This window comes from Eurosta solidaginis, chromosome 3, assembly GCF_040869045.1.
Source record: "Eurosta solidaginis isolate ZX-2024a chromosome 3, ASM4086904v1, whole genome shotgun sequence".
NCBI lineage: Eukaryota > Metazoa > Arthropoda > Insecta > Diptera > Tephritidae > Eurosta > Eurosta solidaginis.
The window spans coordinates 218580035-218604159 of NC_090321.1; the positions used below are offsets into that span (position 1 = coordinate 218580035).

Here is a 24125-nt window from a genome sequence, read left to right on the forward strand (position 1 = left end):
AGATACTAAACAGCTTGAACTGGCTTATTGTAAAACAGCTTGTGTTTTATTTTACTTTGAAATTCATACACAATATGAAATTTGGAAACCTACCAAATTATCTAATTGATCGTATAAAATACAACAACGATGTCCATAACTATAACACAAGAAACAAAAATAATTTCCACTTGCCAATTGTAAAATCCGAATTTGATAAAACGAGTATATATTTTGAGGGATTAAGAGAATACAATGAACTTTCTAGGGACTTAAAAGATTGTAAAAATATGAAAGATCTCAACAGGCTATTATACGAATATTGTAAAGGAGTACCTATTAGGTAAAAAAGAAATACATTTTATAACTCAAAATTAATTATGCAAAATGCAAAGACTGTACAATGTATAAATGTGATCTCATAGATTTAATCTAAGTCTAAAAACTGTAATAAATAAAATAACTAACCTTTGATAATTTTTGGTAAAAATTAGATCGTGCGTCTTTAAGTGCGTGCACACTAAGCGACGCGACACTTAGCGACACGTTCCACAAAATATTCGCAGCATTTTTGCCTACTTGGTCAACTTGTCGTGTCGTCCGACTGTCGCAATGTGTGCATGGTTACATAAAAATACATGCAAAGGATATTTTGTCGCTTCGTGTCGCGTCGCTTATTGTGCTCGCACTTTAAGTGTGGCTAACAAATTTGCAACCTTGTGTTTTGGATTGTGGACAATATTGCTAATAGCTTTCTGAACACTTCCACGCAATTGCAAAATTGACCATTTGCAATCCACCTTCCACTCACGCCAGTTTGTCATTTTCAAATTTGTCAAGCAATTGTGTACTGGTGCATTCAAAATTGCATTAATTGGTCAAAAATGCTATCAAATTGTTAATTTTTAGTCAAATTATTACTTTTTCTGTCAGGGGAAGATCTTAAGGAAGTAAATAACGGAAAAATGGATAAATTTGTGACGCGAACGAAAACATGGCAAACTATTACATACACAAGTACACTACAAAAATCGAAAAAAGATTTGCAGACCAAAAATGGTATGATGAAACGGAAACCTTTACGGGAAAGTCAAATACAACAAAATATAACAACAACGGAGATAAACTCGCCATTAGGGAGCAACGCTCGACGTTTGAGTATACGAGATGAAAGTTTATTAAAAATATTTACAAGCAAACCCGATCAGCCACTAATACCAGTATTGAATGAGGATAGTGGCCTGAGTAGTTCTTCTCAGGGATCATTGGACAACTTTGAAGTCCTTCCACATGCGGTGGCAGCTAATCACAACAAAACATTGCTGGCGATACAAGCAGGCAACTTGTGTAAGAATATTTTTTAATCGTTTTGAATAACTTATGCATGGAAATTACTTTCAGTAACTTCAGTGAAAAAAGAGGCACTATTTTTCTAAATTTTCTTTTAATACTTTTCTAACAAAAAACATTGCAATAAGCAGCTAATCCAAATTTCATGTTAACTAAATTATTTATAATAAATGGTGAGCGGTGTGTACCCACTGATCGTGTCATATAGGGGATGTGAAGCCCCTAATTGGTAACACTGCAAAATATTCGCGCTGTCATTTTTTTTCTTTTGACAGCGCTGATAACAGAAAATTAAAGACAAAAGCAATAGTGAAATATATTCCAAAGTTCCTCAATTTTATTGATCTCAGTGAATTTACGTTCTAATAACATTTGTTTCTGTTAGTAATAATAATTTTGTATATATTCCATACGCGTGTGATCTCATCTCGCTCAACTATTATGGATGCGCTAATCATTTGGATACTGGACAAAAACACAACAACTATATAGGCGAATTGAGTGACTATGTGAACAGTGCCGATGATACGCGTACACAGCAAAAGCTCTTAATTTCCCAAACGCCACCGCCAGAGACATTCAATGAGGTGTTAATTGTAAATAAACAAACCCACTACCCCGTATCAACTACTTCTAATAATATAGGAATAACATCTAACAACAATAATAGTCCTCAAAGTCCTCAGATGAATAATAACAACCATAACGACATAGTCGTCGCAACAACTTGTAACAAAGAACATATTGGTATAAGTCAAAATCCACAAATGGCCCGCATACAACGCGATATGAATAGCCCCTCCGCCAATTTGCGCGTACGTGCTATACGAGCTTTGAAGTAAGTACCTTATTTTTCTGATTTTTATGTATATGATCAGTATTTTTTCTTTTTTTATTACATTCAATTAGAAATCCTACAAAAGCTGCTTATTCCAACTTTGATATACCACATGAAGAGCAAGACATTATTAGCTTAGAAGAACGTCAACCACCACCACCTCCCTCGATTGAGGAACTAATGCGTGATATTGTTGTTTATGTTGAAGTGCGCACTGGCGAGGACAATCGCTCTGAAGGCGTGAAGAAAGTGATATCACAACTTGGCGCACGCGTGAATGATAAATTGCTACGGTAATAAAATGATTTATCGTTTTGTATTCAGTTAAGCAAGCTTAAACGATTTTCTATTTTTTCACATAAGGTACCGTTTCTTCGTTAACCACGTATCTAAAATTGAGAAAGTGTTGGGAAAACAAAGGAAACTAACTCAACAACGTATGTTTTGCATACAGAAAATGTAGATACGTGGTAACTTAAGTAGCTTAAAACCATAACTTACCTATGAGTGTTTTCACGTAAAAACCCTACTTCCTAGTAGTGTAGTTACGACTATTATGCAGATGTCAATTAGTAACAAATGATAAGTTATATTATCTCTATCCCATAACAGGTGGGGGTATTTAGATGTAAACTGTGTTGTTGTGATCAGCTATCCAAAGCAGATATGTGGCTAGCTTTAACTGGAGCGGTTGTTGTTGTTTTGGCGATAAAAACACTCCCCTTAGGTTTTGAGGAATGTTATAGATGTTTATGGTCCTTTGCCGGATATAAATCCGGTACGTTCTGGTAACAAGCACCATTAGTATGACCATATTGAGCTTTCTAGACCATCCCGCCCCCATCCCCTACAACCATTAGGAACTTGGATCACCATAGCATCGGATGCTATAGAAACGATTCGCCACCGGTAGGTGAACTTGACACTTGGGTTGAAGAAGCTATTTACTGCGCAGATAACCTCCAGAAGAGGTTGTGGTGCTACGCAACCCCTTGAAACCTTTGGATATTTTAGTCGCCTCTTACGAAAGGCATACCTGCCGCGTGTATATTCTAAACCCCTTAACCCGCTGGAGGTAACTGAAGTGAGTGATTTTATTTGGCATGTAAAAGCCCCTCTTCTACACCTACAAGAAAGTTTTTTTTGTTCTTATACGGATTTTTCCGAATTCTAGGCAATGGTATGTGCAACAAGTTAATCAATTATATCTTCCATCTTACTCTATTTTTATTTATTGGCCATATAGTTTGGAACTGCTATGCATTGCACCGGCATAAGCAAGCGTAAACGATTATTTTTAACGGTAATTTTGCTTCCCTTATTCAACAACTCGACCGCCATGACGGCCAAAGTACAGTGCCGCAAAGAGACTCAATTTCTTCGATCGACAGCACAACGAAAAGTACACATTGATCTGAGCTGACAAGTTTGTTTACCGATCATTATTTATTGTATTTGCAAAGAAGTGCTTTGTTTAGCGAGTTTACTGCAATGTTAGCTCATGTATGGATCTCGTGAACCTTCTGGGTCATCCAATTCACTTCCTTCGTGTAATTCTCAGGCTCGCCAGAGCTTTGCCTCCTAAATAAAAAGGATTCGTCCCCGGAAGCTGCGGTTGGCATTTAGGTTGGCAAAGCTATAAATTGCGCTGGCCCTTAACAGAATTGCGCTACACAACCCCATGAATCTGCTTAACCTATACGTTACTTTGGGTTTCAATAAATATTGATTCAGAATTGTCTTCCAAGTTGTCTACGCTATTTGTACGTTTATTAAGAAATGAGACTTGATGCAGATAAAACCAAGAATATGCAGATCAAATTTCCCAATTATCATTTTCCACTGCCTGGTAATGTTTTAGCTTCCTTCACCATGTCCCAGACCAAGCAGCATAAGGTCGAAACTGGCAGTAAGGCCATAGAATTGTCTAAATACTTAACTTGCCAACTGTAAATACGCTTTTTGTCCTCATTACTTATTATATTTTAGTAATTAATTCATTGAATGTATATAACAACTTACATATTACATCTATAATTTTGTTTTTTATTTCGTACAGTGGTACAACACATGTGATATTTAAAGATGGTCTGCTATCTACTTACAAGAAAGCTAAAAACTGGAATATACCAATTGTGTCAATATTATGGGTTGAAGCTTGCAAAAATAAACGCTTGATTTGTGATCCTAAAGAATATCCAATATCGAATATTGATCGTTATGAAAATCCTGAATTGTATGACAAAATGAAGGTAAGTGCAAGAAAAGAATAAGAAAGTATTTTAAAGACATTTAAAAGGTATAATCGAACAGCTGTCGCCTTGTTCGTCCTGATATACCGTTTCCAAAATATTTAGTAAAATGAGTGCACATTTTTTTCTATACAAGTTATTGCTAAACATATTTCAACACGAGTTAGATACTCGTTGAAAACTAATATTTATTACTGTTTAACTATTATTATTTAATTAATTGCATTTGTTAACAAATATGACGAAATTGGAATGCAAATTTGTTGAATACTGCATAAACAAAAGTATATATGTAAGTCATGCACGACAGTGCATTCGCATTGGTAATTGACTGGAAACAGTTATAAAAACGCGGGAATAATCCACAGCTAACGGAACATGTGGCAGTACGATTAAAAACGTGATCGACGTTATGTAATATAAAGAAATGTTTAGATAAAATTAAAAAGGCAATTGCACTATGCAACAAAATATGTTGTTGGTACTTTTTGCTGTATTCCAAATAAAGACTCTGCAATTTTGTTAGGCAATGAATATAGGTGGAACAGTTATTTAAAACTGATAAAGCATGGATTTATATGGTCTCCGTATAATGTTGTTGTTATCAACGCAAAAACACGTCCCCATTCTTAGGAGAGTGCATGCAGCAGTCCCAAAGTCTGGTTCTTTTCGGTGCTTAAATCGTATATCGAATGTATCGCAATTTATAAATTGATATTCGAATCATAAATATTTTAGCAACATTTTTCAAATAAGATGAATTTCATATCAAAACCGATATGCATTGAACCGGACCCCCTCAGATTTTGATGAAATTTTGCATACAGGTACACTTTACCTATACAAACACAACCTCATTTTTAGAAATTGCATTTTTGAAAAATTGTGGGCGTGTTAAGGTGCTAAAGTTGTGAAAAATGCGTGAAAAATGACGGTAATAGGTACTTTTGAGCTGTAATAACTACGGAATGGCTCAACCGATTTCAAAGATCTTGGTACCATTGGAAAGGTATTCAGATCGGCTTTCGAAAACATAAACTGTGAAAAATTTTTAATACACTGAAAAACATTTTTGTTTCTAACATAAAGTTTTATACTTGAAAAATACTTCAAAGGCCAATCGTTTGAAAATAAAATATATATTTTTTTAGAAAGGTCTATATAATATATATAACATATCCAAAAACTAAAATGGCGTTTTTTTCTTTTTTTTTTATAAAAATTTTTAAGTAAATTCATCTCTATATTTTGATGTCATAGTACTTTTTAGCTGCGATAACTACGGAATGGCTCAACCGATTTCCAAAATTTTGGTATCATTGGAAAGGTATTCTAATCAGCTATCGAGTATAGGTTAAGTCGGGCTCAAAATGTGCCTTTTTTTATAGGTTTTGATATGAAATTCATCATAAGAGAAATTTGTGTTGCATAGTGTAAGCTGCGTATGTCGATAGTTCTGTGGAATGACTAATAGCATTTAATTATTAGCTGCAGGTTGCACTCTGTAAGAAACTCTTAAAACGGGAAACTAATCCTCTTCATTCAACAGAAAAACGCATTTGATAAATTCTCGAAACTGAGGGGGAGTTTGTATATCTCAACAAAGTCAATGTGAGTTGTTGTATATTGTTGTAATGGGCCCAACCGTGGAGTCGACAAGTTTTTGGTTTCAGTTTTTTTCCTTCAAGTAAGTTTGTTTACGTACACATAATGAGCAGGGGTGGCGCTGGTGGAGGTCGGATGACCAAGAAGGTTCGTTGTGATAATATTAAATCAATAACGGAGACAATCGGGCTAGTACCTGAAGCTACCAGTATGCGAGCCTACGTTTAGCAAATGGCAACACACTGCTCTGAGCTCTTAATGTGAAAGTACGAGATCGAGTTAAGCTGATATTTTAACGATCAAAAGCCAAGCTCAGACATTCTATTGGACAGCATCATTTTTTAACCTATCCTTCAAAATGTAGCTTCTTATGCCCAGACATTTTAAGTGACGATTAATGGCTAGGAGGTATAAAATAAATAAATAAATGTAAGGCGCGATGACCTCCGGAAAGATTTTAGGCCGAGCTTCTCTTCCAGTTTGCGTCGAGCTTCCCGAACACTGCCGCGAGGCGACCCCGCTTAGAAAATTTTTCTTCTAACTGAAAAAAATTTGTTTCTAAAATTTTTATGTTGCTCTGCCCGTGGCGTGAATCCAGGATATTTGGTGTGGTAGGCGGAGCACACTACCGTCACACCTCGGTGGCCGCCAAGGAACGAGGTATCAACTTGAGGAAATTCTTGTAATGAACACTGGTCGATGCTTTTTTTTAGCATTCTGAAATATATTCCCTGTATGAAATAAGAAATAAACACAAAAAAATTGTTTCCTCTAGGTGGCGCTGGATAACGTAGATAGCCGCATTTAAGGTTAAATTTTGGCACATATTCAGAAACAAGAGGAAAACAATTAGATATTTAGATATGCAGTAAAAGTTTGCCACTAGGTAGCGTTGGGTTCGGAATATTAAAATATCTCCAAAATAAATAATTTGATGGCCCTTGCCTTGGAAAAAGTTGTTTCGTCCAAGCCGCTAACCTGGTGTCGCCTTAAGTATATTTTTATTATTATTATTATTATTCTTTATTCAGTCTATGATAACAAAATCTTACAGGCTATAAACATAAGGTATGTATGTATGTAAAGAATTTAAATCTTAGAAACTAGATATGTATTATGTTAATAAAGAAATTAATTAATGATTAAATATACGAGATTTGCTATAAATAAAAGGAAGTAATCCTAGAGGCGAACAAAGTTCTTGACATTGCAAAGTCATGTAGATATTATTAAGCTCATTAACAGCTCTAGTAATGGGGGAAAATTATGGTAATTAGACCTAACTGGCATGGCGTGAATGGGAAGTATTCTATTAGGGACGTTGAAACGTATTTATTTGCGCAAGCAAAACTGTACAGTCAATAAGTCCATTGATAACATCATAGATAAAATTAAGGACTCGCCTACTAGCAAGAGATTTCAAGTTTATGAGCAAACATGGGGCATAATAAAATAGAAAAGGATCAGCGAAGTGAAGCGGTTGGAGAGCAAAACGAGTGCTCAATCCTGTCGGAATGAGAAGCATAAAATGGGTTCCAAATATAGGAGGCATATTCTAACTTCGATCTAACAAGGCAATTATAAAGGGATTTCCTTGTATAGGGATCTTTAAAATATTTCGCATATCGCTTTAGAAATGCTAAGCTTTAGGAATTACTAAGTTCAGCGATAAGGTTGCTCACCGAAGGCTTTTGGGAGTGTTATCGCTGTGATAGTCCTTTGCTGGATACAGATCCGGTACGCTTCGGTAACACAGCTCCATTAAGGAGCTAGCCCGACCATCTCGGGAACGTTTTATATGGCCACATTAAACCTTCAGACCATACCTCCCTCCCCACCCTCAAGTTCCAGAGGGGTCGCCAGATCCTCGTCTGTTAGTGAAACGGGATTCGCCGCTCGAAGGTGTGGTTGACAATTGGGTTTGGAGAAGCTATATATTGCGCTGGCAACCTGAAAAGGTAGCGCTACACAACCCCTTGAATCTGGTATTTTAGTCGCCTCTTACGACAGGCATATCTACCGCGGGTATATTCTAACCCGCTGGGGGTGTGTGAATCCAGAGTCAAAGAGAAGCCCAAGGTCAGAGAATTCTTCGACTGTGGACAGCTGATTATATAGAATCGAGTAACTTGAATTTATTCTATTGTGAATTTTCGACAGGGTCATATGAAAACATTTATTGATATTGAGAGCCAGATTATTTCTAACACAAGATTGTTGAGGTCAATTTGTAGCCGACAAACGTCGGACAAGCAAGTAACACTGCTAAGGAGCTTCAAGCCATCAGCATAGAGTAAAAATTGTGCATGATCGAAACAAGACCTAATATCGTTTATAAACAGAACAGATAAAAGCGGGCCAAGGCACTCCGGAGGTGGCCACAAAGGAGTAGGATTTCGTTGTACCGATTTCAACAAACGATAATCTGTTGGTGAGGTATGAGCTTAACCACGTAAGGAAAGCCGAATGGAAGCCTAAACGACCAAGCTTATATAATAGTATCTTGTGTGAGACTGTATCAAAGGGTTTCGAGAAATCAGTATAGATTGTGTCCACCTGAAGTCCACTCTTAAAGGCTGATATACAATACTCAGAGAACACAGCAAGGTTATTAACTGTGGAGCGACCACGGACGAAACCATGTTGATTTGGATCAATTATTTCTTTAACAGCGAAGACTATTTTATCTTTCACAATTTTCTCGAAAAGTTTTAAAAAAGTAGTTAGTTTAGATATTGGACGGTACTTTCTGACATCATTTTTATTACCAGATTTGTGAATAGGCGTGTAATTGAGGCCACCTTCCACTTATCAATGAAAACACCAGAGGAAAGGGAGAGGTTAATTCTTCGGGATAAAGGTTCGGCAAGAGATGAACTACACTTCTTAAGAAAGAAAGAAGACAGGCCATCAACATCAGTTTTTTGTGACATTTTTAAGGCAGAAATACCAATACAAATAAATTCATCGTAATATGAAGTATGTGTATTAACCGAATCGCCGACAAAGTTGGATTTGAAAAAAAATCCTCTAAAAGATTCACAGTGTCCAACAAACTAGAAGAATGGGCATAGTTTACAAATCATTTCGGTAGCAGTTAGGTACTAGTACGAGACTATCACCGAATCATATCAAAACTGTTTTCGAGACTATTTCAAGAGCATTTCGAGATTGTTCATAACTACAGCAAATTGGTTGTTCTGATACCGCCAGTGTGTTATAAGAGAACTCTTATATTGGATTATACTATTACTACTTTCTAATGTTTAACTACTTTCTCTCCTTATTAGAATGTCGAAAAGTACTGCAGCGTTATCAGCATTAACCGTTATAAATGTATATGAAATAAAAATATCAAATTTTTTTTTTAATATTTTATCTTTCACAAATTAATCCAATGAATGTGAGATAAGGTAACTTTGAAGATGATGTAAATCATAGTGTCGGGCAAGGGATTAAACTCTTGAGTGCTGGCTTAACTCCAAACAAACATACGTGATGAAAATACTTCATGATACTGTCAAATTCTGTGCGAAATATCCATTAACAAATTTATATAATATAGAAAGTTTTGGACATGAAAATAGCAGAAAACATTTTTAACAAATTTTATAAGTTCTTTTGCTTTTATATTTTCGTTAAATCAAACTTTAATTATTTGTTTAACGAAAACTATGCGAACAAATTTCAGAACGTTTTCGAAAAATCAAAAAACTTGGGAATTGTTAAAAATCCTTGGCTAAATAACAATATTTCTCAAAATTTGCATGGATTTTCGACAACTTTATTTCCGAAGGCTGTTGCAGATTTTCATTTATAAAAAAATTTAATTGCTTTGTGCAAAGAACTGCACGCAATACAAACCAACTTTAAAAACCTTTTAAAAAAAGTTCGAACGTTTGAGCAGTGTTTAAAAATTTTAATAAACAATTCGAAAGACGTCTACTAAAACCGATGTAGATGGGTTGTCTTCATACCTGTTAAAAACAATCTTCTGCCCTTGCTTCCCCATTGTTGATTCTATTCAATAAATCACTTGACTGAGGAGTGTTTATTGATGCCTCGAAAGTTAGCTCTATCACCCCAGTGTTTAAAAGTGGTAATAAGAACAATATTGCCAATTATCGACCAATTTCAAAGATATCCTCAGTCTCAAAACTATTTGAGGCTATAGTTAAAAATAAAATTTATTTTGCAGTAAATCGGTTGATCTCCGTTAATCAACACGGTTTTGTTAAAGGTCGCTCAACAGTTTCAAACCTCACCGTATTTTCGGAATACTGTATTTCTGCGTTTCAAAATCGTCTTCAAGTTGACTCAGTGTGCACGGATTTTTCAAAAGCTTTTGACGAGTTGAATCAAAATTTTATTATTGAAACTGAGAGCTCTAGGGTTTCATTCCACTCTTTTAAAATGGTTTGAATCCGATCTCTCATCTCGTAAATGTGTGGTTACTGTTGATGGGCGTCATCTGATCCTTTCATTGCGACTGCTGGGGTTCCACAGGGTAGCATATTGGGTCCGCTTCTCTTCGTAATTTTCATCAACGATATAACCAGTTGCTTCAGTTACGCAAATTTTCTTTTGTATGCTGATGATCTAAAGATTTTTTCGACAATTACGAGCATTGAAGACATGGTAAGCCTACAATCTGATATGACAATGTTGCCGACTGGTGTAAACGGAATTAGTTACATCTGAATATATCAAGTAAAGGTGTCTAAGTTCGGGTGCAACCGAACATTATATACTCAGTGTGAGCTTCAATTGCACATTTCATTTCAGATAAATTACTTTTCTAAATAACACACCCGTTTAAAGAAAAAAAGTGTCTCCCCATTTCCTCTTACAATAAAACTTGATAAGTGAAATATCATTGATTCAAAACTATTTTTTGCTAAGTTATAGCTTATTATTCTAGTCAACGACCCTTTTAAACTTTTTTATATCTAAGTTTTATATCTAAGTTGCCGTGGTCTTTAACCGATCCCGTCCATTTTTACTAGAAGTATTTTATGCTATAAGGAAAATATGTGCACACAATTTCATTACGATATGTTAATTTTTCTTCGACTTATGGCTTCCGAAACATAGAAAATAGCTTAGTCATAAAACGGGCGGTGCCACGTCCAGTTTTTAAAATTTGAATTTTTTCCTATTTATAATACCATTGATATAAAGCTCTTTTTTGCAAAGATATAGCGTATTTTATTCGTCCACGACCTTTTTAAAAATCTTTTATATAAAAGTGGGCGTGGTCCTTAACCGATTTCGTTAATTTTTCTTCAAAGCATTCCTTATAGTAAAGGCAACCTCTGCTAAATTTTGTTACGATAGGTGTAACGATTTTTGATTTATGATTAATGATATTTGTTAAATTGATTTTATCACAAGTGGGCGGTGCCACGCCCATTTAAAATTTTTTTTCAAATTTTTATCAATAGTCTCAATATCAGTACACATGTCAAATTTCAACATTCTAGGTGTATTATTTACTAAATAATCAGGTTTTTGTGTTTTCCAAAATGTTATATATATAAAAAGTGGGCGTGGTTATCATCCGATTTCGCTCATTTTCAATATCAATCTATTCTGGGTCCAGATAAGCTTGTGTACCAAATTTGGCGATATTTCAATATTTACTCAAGTTATCGTGTTAACAGACAAACGGGCGGACGGGCATGGCTCAAATTTTTTTCGATACTGATGATTTTGATATATGGAAGTGTATATCTATCTCGATTCATTTATACCTGTACAACCAACCGTTATCCAATCAAAGTTAATATACTATGTGTGCAAAGTATATAAAGCATAACCCTTCAGGTTGCCAGCGCAATATATAGCTTCTCCAAACCCAATTGTCAACCTCACCTATCCGCGGCGAATCCTGTTTCACTAACAGACTAACAGCTCCTCATGGAACTTAGGGGTGGGGAGGGAGGGATGGCCTGAAGGTTTAATGTGGCCACATAAATCGTTGCCGAGATGGTCGGGCTAGCACCTTAATGGTGCTGTGTTACCGGAGTGTACCGGATCTGTATCCGGCAAAGGACCATCACATCGATAACACTCCCCAAAGCATTCGGGGAGTAACCTTATCGCTATAACAACATGAAGTTGTAATACTGTGATTTCTGATATGAGTGAGAGTAGGCAGAATGTACTGTGCAATTATTTTTACGAACTTAATCTGTATGCCGTCCTCTCGATTGCATTCGAACTTATCTTGCTTATGCACCACATCATATTCCGATACAGTTTGAAACTCAAAGACTTGATAGACATGTGCAACAGAGGAAGGCCCTATTGCGGGACATGTATAACCACAAGGTGAGGAGGCATGGCTCACAAATTCATCATCTAGGTAATGAGGAGAGAGGAATCAGTCAGGACTATCACTTACATATACACGAAGCTTGTTATGTTACGCCATGGAAACATGATTTAGTAAGGGCGTGTCCAACATTCTATTATAACAAGTATTTGTGGTGTTCTCGCTTTAAAGTGGCAGTAGTCTCATTTCGGGCAAGCTTGTAGGCAAGGACTAGAAGATCTAGTGCTATAGGCCCGAGACGGAACATGGGACGTATATAAGTATATGAGAATTTCGTTAAAGTATTTCAATTTGTCACGCATCGAGCTCAGACTTCAACAATTCGCTAAGAAATGCTTTCATTTGGATTATCGTTTGAATCTTTGAGAATAAAATTCACAATTTTCGAAAATGGGAGTTGCGATTTCCACGCCATAACATCGAAATAGTTGAGCCTATGATGATAACGCCTTGGTTTGCAAATTTGACCTTCATCCCAAAGGTATCGATTTGTGACCATGGCGTGTTGTTTTCGTCGCTTGTCAAATTTTGTCATCCATGCATAAACTCTGATCATCTACATATATGATGTCTAAGGGAATTAATAATAATAATTTTATATACATACATACATATGTACATACATATTTGCGCATTTTATATTTGTATACTCAGCTGAGCAGAGCTCACAGAGTATATTAATTTTGTTCGCATAACGGTACCCTGTAACGGCATAAACTAATCGAGATAGATATAGACTTCTATATATCAAAATGATCTGAGCGAAAAAAGAAATTCATTTAGCGATGTCCGTCCGTCCATAAACACGATAACTTGAGTAAATTTTGAGGTATCTTGATGAAATTTGGTATGTAACTTCCTGAGCACTCATTTCAGATCGCTATTTAAAATAAACGAAATCGGACTATAACCACGCCCACATTCTCGATATCGAAATTTCGAAAAACCGAAAAAGTGCGATAATTCTATACCAAAGGCGGATAAAGCGATGAAATTTGGTAGGTGGGTTGACCTTATGACGCAGAATAGAAAATTAGTAAAATTTTGGACAATGGGCGTAGCACCGCCCACTTTTAAAAGAAGGTAATTAATTTAAAAGTTTTGCAAGCTGTAATTTGGCAGTCGTTGAAGATATCATGATGAAATTTGCCAGGACCGTTACTACTATTACTATATATGTGCTAAATAAAAATTAGCAAAATCGGATGAAGAACGCGCCCACTTTAAAAAAAAAATTTTTGTAAGTCAAATTTTAACAAAAAATTTAATATCTTTACAGTATATATGTAAATTATGTCAACATTCAACTCCAGTAATGATATGGTGCAACAAAATACAAAAATAAAATAAAATTTCAAAATGGGCGTGGCATCGCCCTTTTTCAAATTTGTCTAGAATACTTTTAACGCCATAAGTTGAACAAAAATTTACCAATCCTTGTGAAATTTGGTAGAGGCATAGATTCTATGATGATGACTGTTTTCTGTGCAAATGGGCAAAATCAGTTGAAGCCACGCCCAGTTTTTATACACAGTCGACCGTCTGTCCTTCCGCTTGGCCTTTAACACGATAATTTGACCAAAAATCGATATATCTTAACTAAACTTAGTTCACGTTCTTATCTGAACTCACTTTATCTTTGTATTGAAAATGGGCGAAATCCGACTATGACCACGCCCACTTTTTCGATATCGAAAATTTCGAAAAATGAAAAAAAATGCCATAATTCTATACCAAATACGAAAAAAGGAATGAAACATGGTGATTGGATCGGTTTTTTGACGCAAAATATAACTTAAAAAAAAATTTGTAAAATGCGTGTGACATCTACCATATTAAGTAGAAGAAAATGAAAAAGTTCTGCAGGGCGAAATCAAAAGCCCTTGGAATCTTGCCAGGAATACTGTTTGTTGCATCTATATCTATCTATCTATCTATCTATCTATAAATCTTATAAAATAAAGTCGCTAAATGCCATGTATGCACATAACTTCACATAGAATGCTCCGATTTTAAAACGGTTTTTTGCATTTGAAAGATTAGCTACGTGAGATGGTACAGTTAATATAATTTGAAGATATATATTATAGGGGCGTGGCAAATTGCCAAAATGTAGTAAAAAATCATAAAATTTTTGTTTACACAGCTTTAACTCATAAACGGATGGATGGATTTAAAAAATTCTACTTTTCAGTAAAACTTTGAAATATTTCCCTTCGATCTGCATCAAAAAAAAATACTTGATTCCTTTCTTATATCAGCCAAATTGTTTAAAACATACGTACATATATAGCATTCGCTGCGTTATTTAACTTCGGGCGTAGGTTTGTAGGTATGTATGAATGTACATCACTACATAGTATAAGACAAAGTCGCTTTTCTGTCCCTATGTCCCTTTGAATGCTTAAACCTTTAAAAATACGCAACGGATTTTGATGCGCTTTTTTTAATAGATAAAGACTGATTGAAGAGGAAGGAACGGATGAACTTATTTGACTGAAAATTGGTGGAGGGGTAGCTTAGAACTAGGAGACAGACATAGGATAATTTTTATCCCTTTCTGGCTAGGGTCTTGAGATCAAAACGTGGACCTGGGTAATCCTGAAATATGTTTCTACAATATGGGTATCAAATGGAAGCTGTTAGCAGAGTTAGACGGAAAAAGCTTATTAAAATTTATGTAGATAGACCAAATTTAGGGCAGAACAACGTCTGACGGGTCTGCTAGTATATATGTATATAAATTAGCGGTACCCGACAGATGATGTTCTGGGTCACCCTGGTCCGATATCTCGAAAACGCCTTCACATATACAACTAAGGGACACTCCCTCGAAAAGGCGTCCACCTATAGAACTATGGCCCACTCCCTTTTAAAATACTCTTTAATACCTTCCATTTGATAACCATGTCATACAAACACTTTCCAAGGTTACCCTAAGTTCATTTTCATACATGGTTATTTTCTCTAATTTTGTCGCCAAACTCTCAGCTGAATATGTAATGTTCGGTTACAACCGAACTTAGCCTTCCTTACTTGTTATTTTTTTATTTTGCTCAGAGTTAATTCAAATGCACGTAACCAGAGCAAGAAGAAGCTTTTATCACCAATGTATATATTCATCACAAATTATCTCGAAACATTTTAAACTTATCAGAATTTAATTAAGTTATCTTTCACATCAAATTTTTATTGTTGTGTTAGCGGTAGTTGCGTAGATAGCAAGATGAACATGGCTTGTTGATTGATTATGTTACTTGGCTGGTTGACTTGAATTTTTTTTATTTTTATTTTTTTTGGCTACCTGATGAAACTGTTTACAACCATATTTCATTGCGTACAACGGGTTTTCACAAGTTATAAACAGATAAATATTTTTGAAAAAATATTCAACCTACACTTAAATAAAAATACTATTTTATTATAATTTTTGTACTTTTTTTATTTTTATCAAATCGTGACTTTAAATTTTTTTAATAATTTTATTCTTATTTGCACATTTAAAAGCATTATAAATACTTAAAAGCTAATTAAATTTTATTGCTGCTATTGAACAGCACTTAAAATCATGAGATAAAACAAGTACTTAAGTAACATTGTAATGCCATAAAGTATAAATCGTTTTAATAGTCGCAACATATTATGTTAAACAAATAGCAAAAGATTTCTAAAATCAAATTCATTTAAAAATACAAATGAGCCATTCCATGTTAAATCATTTAAGGTTTACCTATGATTCTTAGTTTGATTGAATTTGAATGAATTTCAATTAAAAAATAAGTACATATTAAAAAAAATAAAAAGCTTTGCCTTTTGTGCAGATAGGCATACATACTACTTTAAAACGAAAATCGCGGCACAAATTATTAAGAAATTTTATTAGTTACTACGCTTTGTTATTTATTTAAGGATAATATAAAAAAACCTCAGTGAATTACATAACCAATATGTAAACAATTTCGAAAATATTCTAAATTGGAGAGTTTGTTGAAATATTCATCATCCTTTGTGTTCTAAACATTTTTTGTCTGACAAACAACGCGAATCCATACCAGGTGATGTCAAAGCCAATTCAAACAAATCGCTGTGCAAGAAGTATGTCAAGTCAAAAGAAATTATTCTTTGATTTCGATTAACTGACATATTGTTGTACAAGGCGTTGTATGAAAAATAATCAAGAAGAAGCAATCAGCTGTTGGGATAACATTCGCCTTGTCTGACAAAGTACAAGTTTGAAACCTTGAATTTCACGTTTTGTTTTCACGTGTAACACACTTTGTTTAGAAGTAAAGCCAAAAAAGGTGTCAAGAAGAAAAGAAAGAGAAAAAGAAGCAGTATAGTAAAAATTTCGATAATTATTAGCATGATGACAACGATTGTTATGGTTATCGCCATGCGCGAAATAAAGTGTGAGAAAACCTTCACCAAAAACTTTCACCACTCACCACAGCAGAATGTGTTAAACTATCACTGTCTGTATTCATTATTATTTAACAATTATTTATACATCTTTTATTCAGCTAATCTGTTTATTTTAATTTTTACTCTCTAAAACTCCAATCAGAGTATTTTGTGTGCTTAAATCATGTTAAAAATTGTGTTAAAATTTATGGTGTGGTGGAAGTTTCCTACTAGAATTTTGTCACGCTCCGCTGCTTTGCACTAAAGTTCGCGCATATATCATCTTTATACTCTAACGTCTTTGACCAAGGCAAGGCAACGAAAGAAAAGGAAAAAGTAAGAGAGTTAGGGATTTTTAACGACGAGTTATCGATTACCGAAAAGTTACCGATTTACTATCGATAAGTAATGGGTTTGTTATCGAGAATCTATCACTTATTTATCGAATAGTTACCGGTATGTTACCAGAAGGTTATCGATTTATTAACGAAAACTTTGCAATAAGTTATCAAAAAGTTTTTTCTAAAATTAACGAATGTAAAAAACAATTTCAGGTAAATAAGATCAAACGAAATTTGGTGTAAAAATTAAACTATTGTGGTTAAAAAAACCACATTAGGTTTGAGGTTTTGACTAAAATGTTTAATCACAATAGAAATAGTGTGATTTATAAAAAAAAACTCATATATATGTACATACAAATATATCCTACTATTTACTGTTTTAAGGATTTTTAAACATTAAAAAATTTTTTTAAGGTTACAAATACCTCAAGATATTTTCAAACGAATAATATTGAGAAAATAAAATCCGGAAATAAATTTTTTTTTTTTGATTTTTTGATGTCTGAGTTTTCTTTTTTAATTCCTTATCAGAAAAATATTCCAACTCAGAATATCAATTTTAATATCACCAACATAATTTTTTTTAAACACATAACTTTGAAATTATTAAAAATCAAAAATACAAATATTTTTGTTTTTTGATTAAAATAACTTTATTATACAGGTCTGCAGCTGTGATAGCCTTCGTTATAAATCATCGTAAACTGATTGTCATCTGCCAAAAACAAAAATATAGATATTGTGCATTTTGCATAGTTTTCTAAAAACTCTTTTTATTAGTTTAAATTTTTTTTTTTTACTTAACAACACTTTTTTACACATTATGAAAAAAGTTCTGCTCAAAACTCATTCAAATCGAAATAAGTTGATTTGACATGGAATAACTCAAATAGGTAATTTCAGGCTGTTTATTTCCATAAGTAATACTCAGTTGTATGTCTTAAGGAGGCAAGGCATTGAAAATTAAAAAAAAAAATATTAGTACTAAACAAAAATGCTTCCATTTACGCTTTGTTCAATAACACAACAAATTTACAAAATTTTTCTTTAAAATAAAAAAATATGCTTAGTAACACATAAAGTGTACAATTAAAACTCCATTTAGAATGGGCAAATATTTTTATAAGTATTTTTCGGCCAGCCGTACAGACATAAAGACGGTTACATGAGTAAAGTGTTGACCATGTAATTAGAAACGCGATGTGAGTGCAAGTTCTTGTTCAATTCTTTATTTGTTGAAATAATCGTCACTTATCGTTATTGTTGTAATAACTAAACATGCATATTAGTTGTTGTTGTAAATCGAGGATTTGAGATTTCCATAAATGTTTTTAAACACTTAGAATTATCGATTTTTTTCGAAAGCGCTTTTCAATTTATTTTTAATAAAAAGTATTGATAAAACTTGTTAATAAGTTTTGAATTGCAAATTTAAATTTTTCGAATTTTTTTTCTGAAGTTAGTTATGAAATCCATTCTTGATTTTTCTTTAATCAAAGAAAATACTAAATGAAAAAAGAAAATAACAATTGTTAACGTACTTAGAATTTTGGGAGACTTCAAATTGTTAGTATCCAAATAAATAATTTTCCAAATTGTCATGCAGATTTTAAAATAATTATGAAAAATCTTAGCAAATTTTTCGAAATTTATATGAACATCTTTAAACAAATTTTCGAATTTTTTCGAAAACATTTTCAAAATTTAAGATATAGAATTCATTCAAGTTTTTCTTAAATAAATAAAAGAAAGAAAGGAATTGATAAAATTAATTTTAGTGTTTTGAGACTCTAATTGCGCACTCGTAATAATTTCTAAATAATTATGAAAAATCTAAATTAAGATTTCGAAATTTTTATGAAAGTTTTTAGTCACTTCGATATTTGAACTTTTTTCGATAGTGTTTTCCAAACTTTTTTGTATAGTTTTCGTTATTAAAATTATTAAAGTTTTTAAAGTAAGTAAAATAAATTAAAGAAAGTGATAAAATTTGCATAAAATTCCGTACTAGTAAACATTTTGAAATTTTCATGAAGGTTATTGAACAAATACAAAAAATGTAAGTAAAGCTTTTGAATTTTTTTTAGATTTATTCTCCAGTTTTGGAATTTATTTATTTCTCAATTTATTGTCAAAATAAATAAAAAGAGGAGCTGTGTATAAAAGAACTATTACCATTCTCATTTATATTTTAAAACTTAAATTCTCAACTGTTCGGTAGCAATTTATTTGGCGCTTCCTTGAAGGACATTCGTCCAAAACCATAATAGACATGTCAGAGCTAAAGTGTTCAAAAATTGTTTAAATAAAATTATTACCACTCTCGAAAATTCAAAATACTTACATATATAAATTGGTTTATACTTTTTTTATAGAGTTGCTTATAAAATTAAGATTTTTAACTCACTTCAGTAAAATATAAATTTTTTTACGGACTTCGAAAATTTAAAAACTGGTTAAATTTATTTTTTTTTTTTTTTAAACATAGTTTATTTAATTTTGACATTTTGCAGTGATAGTTTCCAGTGGGTTTAAGAATTCCGTCATACACTTTTAGTAAGAAACTTGTTGTAAAACATGTTATAAAGAAAGTGATAAACAATTTTGGAAACAATTTGAAAAGGAGTTCTTGCTATTTTTGTGATACAATAAGCATAAATAAAAAAATGTACAGCTCTGTTCAGTTTTTAGGCTTTGGAAAAATTTTAGAAGTTCGATAACAATCTCAAATCGATAAAATTTTTCGATTTCAATTCGAGTAACCTTACACAAGAGAATGGAATGTAATTGAAAAAATCCAACACGGTTACTCGAACAGCAATAGACAAATCGTATGATATGGATTCGAAATCATTTCGAAATTTTTTGTGAAGCGCGCGACTGCTAGTTTATTTTACAGTTTCGAGTACGCAATTTTGTAACGCATTAGTTATAAATTTAAAGTTTTTTTTTACTATTTATTTAAGAATAAAAGAAACGTTATTTTAAAAATTCCGTTTTTTTATTCTTTAAATTTTCGTTAGCTTCGCACAATTATTTAGTGTAATTAATTGAAAACAAGTCATTAAGTTGAACTCCAAGCGTTTCTAATAAGTCGAACACCACTATTATTTGCATATATACTGAAATATTTAACGCAATTAACATTTATATACACTCAATTCATGCATACATTTACAACATAGTTAAACGTTTAAAAATCTAAATCTAAATTTGAAAAATGAGTCACATTAAAAAAACAATCTACAAACAAATGAATGCATGTTTAAATGTCTAAATCATTGGTGGCTTGTGTCGAAACGATTGTTACACTTTTATGTAGCTTCCTGCTGTCTGCATTATTTTGTAGCTCTTGTACCTGTTTTTATTGTTATTTTGAACAATAAAGCGTAACAATTTATAACGACGGCAGTCATTTTTGTCGTTGTTGTTAGTATTACTACTACATCAAGATAGAGTCACTTCAAGGCACATCATTATAAGGAAACCAGCTACCGTGCCCCATGTTGATATCGTACCATTACCACTTGCATGCGCCTCCGGTAATATATCGTCAGCAACAATATAAATCATAGCACCTGCAGCAAACGACAATGCATATGGTAATATAAGATTAGCTAATGTCACAGCCACAGCACCCAATATGCCAAAAATCGGTTCCACCATACCAGACAATTGGCCATACCATAAAGCGCGTGGCACACTAAAACCAGCAGCATGTAATGGCAAACTAACTGCTAAACCTTCGGGGAAATTTTGTATACCAATACCAATAGCAAGATTACGCGCTGCCTCAAATGTTGATGATTCCGTGCTGCCTATAGCACCAAAACTTACGCCCACAGCGAGACCCTCAGGTATATTATGCACTGTAATCGCCACTACCAATAGCATAATACGTTTCCATTGTGCTACAGCATTTTCAATATCACGTTGTTCTGCCGCTTGTGTTGTTGTTGTATACACACGTTGTGCTTCCATTTCGTGAGTGCTATGGTTCTTGCGTCTTCGTGGTTCAGCGCTACCATGTTGTGTGCTTAAGCAATCTGAAAAGCTATCCATACTCCTTGTTACTTTACGATCGAGCACACCTTGATTTTGATTTTCACTATTGCGTCGTATATCATCAATAGCTATATCTGCTTTATCTTTGTTGCTTTGTGTCATTGAGATCATCATGTTGGTGCTATTCAAGCCAAGATATGACATCAATCGATCACAACCATAAACGAAAATGGCGCCCAATAGAAATCCACCTGCTACCGGCATAAAAGAATAAACACCATATAAATGTGAATTTTCAGCCATTTCAATTGCTGGATTTAATAATGACCAAAATGATGCAGCAATCATAACACCAGCAGCAAAACCTAAAGCAGCGTCGAGCGATTTGCGTTGATTTCCGCGCAAAAATATAACACAAGCAGCACCCGCAGCTGTTAATGCCCACGTAAAAAGTGTGCCCAAAAGGGCTTGCATGACTGGGCCATAGCCAGCAATCATTGTACTCGTATATGCTTAATGCTGCAAGTTATAGTCTTTGACTATCTCAGCTTTGACGTGGTCACTCCAGCTATGTCATCAAATACGAAAACAAAACTAAATATGCCGCTTGACGTGTTTGCTAGCTTGAGCTTAACTTTTTGTACTGATCAGCGCCGCTGTTACTTTGCTGCTGACTGCTTATCTGTAAATTAGCAAAGTTTTTTCCTTATTACAAAGCACAATCACTCATACTTTTAATTTATTTAGTAAATGCATGATTAGCAAATATTCAGAATTAAGCAGCATTAATATCTACATGCTCAGTATTGAAAGTTAGAATATGTAACTTCCACACTTGAATTTTTACCTTGCTTAATTTATATGTTTATTGCGAATGCCACGTTCCAAACGTTTGCTTTTATTACAGCCTTCAAAAGTGTATACAGCCGCAACCAGTAGATTTGGGAAATCACCAGATTGTCTTTGTACTTTTCATTGAATTAATAATATAATTAGCGTATTTAGTTTCAGACTTGTCAAGAATTGTAGCTGTTTTTGTTGTCCAATTTTTTTTTTTTTTTTTGTATCTTTTCCGTCTTCTTCGCTTGCTATCTGTGAAATCAATTAACTCATTTCGTATTGAATATAAACAAAAAATAAACACTGTAATATCTTTAGTGATTTGCTGTTGTACGTTGCCCCATTTTATTTATTACTCACTCCAACTTCGTCAAGCGACAGTAATTGAATACAACAAATGTTGAGAGCGCGCTGGCAGTTGTCAAATTTCAGAAAAGTCTGCTCTGGTTCTCTTACCGCTTTTATCTATTTTTGCTTCTACATTCGTTATGAATGGTGGTGGCAGTAGCAGCCAGTGTTGCCAGAAAAAAATTTCTTTGGGGCTAGAATATAAAAAAAGGGCTAGAAAGAGCTAAATTTCTTCAAGAAAATCCAAAACCCGTTGCAAAAAGAGCTAAAAGTATATGTATGTATATTTTTCACTGTAAGTTTTCGCATTTATTTCAAATCAAACTAAACTAAAAAAAAAAAAAATAAGGTTCAAGAGAAGTACATAAGTAATACTGTTTTTATAGTTCATTTTATATTTTTTAATAACAAAAATACGTTTTTTTTTACCTTTTGTTTGCCATTTGGAGGTATGGTATTGTTAAAAAGTAAGAAGTATTTTTCACACTACTACAATGACGGCACGGCTATAGGTTCGCCAAAAATACGACTTGCCAAAATGTTGGCCATTAATTTAAATTTTTTCCAATTTTTTTTATTAATTTTTTAACGTACTCCGGGTGGACGAATCACCATTAAAATACACGTGTGCGATACTCAAGTTTATGTTGGGACGAGATATGTTTGAAGGGCCTTAGACTTCAAAATCTATGATTTCGTCCTCAGAAGATGAATTATTATTATTGCCACATTCATAAATATTTTTTGTGTTCATTAATTTTAAGAGATCGTTGTTTATTTCAAAGTCATGACAGCATTTATTCAGCCGTTTAAGAATACTTCTTATTGTCAGAAGCGAAATCCACATAACTAAATTCATTTTGTTTCTGTGTTTACTTTTATCAAACTCATGTTTGAAAACGTTCTTGCAACTTCAGCAATACTTAGTGACAGCACAAAATCGACAAGCTTTTGGAATTATACTGTTTAACATCAAACCAAAAACTTAACGTTGAAGTCACATTTTTCCAATTTTGGAGATAGATATTTTTCCACTGCACTTGTAATCTCGTTATTTCACCAGTACTATACTTGTTTTTTTTTTCATTTGTGAAATATGAAAACCTTTGAGGTTTTTCCATTCTCAATGTGTTTTCAACCGAAAAGAAATCTATTTTGCTAAGCGTTTCTATATTGTGCTGCAAGCGTTGCCTTAATTGCTCTATTAATTTAATTATGAAGTCGCGACATATATTACGTATCTTTCTTTCAATGAATTCGTCTATACGTTTATCTTCTTTTTTAAATCGTATATATTCTTCAAAGGTATAATGAAAATAAAGAGCGGGATACAAAAATTTATTATAATCTGAAGTTAAAGAGTCGAAACTCTTAGAAGGTGACAATATGCTGTTGCACTAGCTGGAAAGCAAATATACAACCTCTTGACACAGTTTATCGACTGAAGTTTTTGTTATCAGTGAGTACCAAGTTGCCACGTCATACATAACGAAACAAATAAAACAAAACTTCGACACACATAAAACACATTACAAATTTCACAATACGTATTGCCGAAATGTATGTGGAGGCAAAAAGGGGCAAACATTTTAAAGAGGGCCAAAAAAAGAGCTAGGGGCTAAACCGGAATTTTGGAGCTAAACGCAAAAAAAGGGCTAGATCTGGCTCCAAAAGCGCCAAAATGGCAACACTGGTGGCAGTAGCAGCACTTGGTGATGTGGAACATTGATAAATTTGTACTTTTTTGGTACATTTCGCTTCCCGAAAGTACGTTGGTACTACATTGACATATTTGGTACATTTTTGTAAAATACAGCACTACACTT

At 33.5% G+C, this 24125-nt stretch overlaps 2 protein-coding genes across 2 annotated transcripts in view; one reads left to right on the forward strand and one right to left on the reverse strand.

Moving 5' to 3' along the window:
• The first annotated feature begins 786 nt into the window (after positions 1 to 786).
• The window catches only part of MCPH1 (Microcephalin), a 64289-nt gene continuing 40950 nt past the window's right edge, over positions 787 to 24125 (forward strand). Inside the window, exons 1-4 of the mRNA XM_067775147.1 lie at positions 787 to 1326; positions 1822 to 2167; positions 2239 to 2460; positions 4227 to 4419. Of these exons, the coding sequence (XP_067631248.1) occupies positions 945 to 1326; positions 1822 to 2167; positions 2239 to 2460; positions 4227 to 4419 (1143 nt within the window). The 5' untranslated portion in view covers positions 787 to 944. The remainder of the gene's footprint in view (positions 1327 to 1821; positions 2168 to 2238; positions 2461 to 4226; positions 4420 to 24125) is intronic.
• Zip48C (Zinc/iron regulated transporter-related protein 48C) lies at positions 15778 to 22396 on the reverse strand. The gene is made up of 2 exons (XM_067775146.1): positions 21959 to 22396; positions 15778 to 21793 (listed from the first exon to the last, which is right to left on the reverse strand). Exon 2 carries the CDS (start codon positions 21607 to 21609, stop codon positions 20554 to 20556), a length of 1056 nt encoding a protein of 351 aa, XP_067631247.1. The 5' UTR covers positions 21610 to 21793; positions 21959 to 22396; the 3' UTR covers positions 15778 to 20553.

Coding starts and splice junctions, on each gene's coding strand:
- Zip48C (XM_067775146.1), bottom strand. CDS start 21,609: ATGATTGCTGGCTATGGCCCAGTCATGCAAGCCCTTTTGGGCACACTT.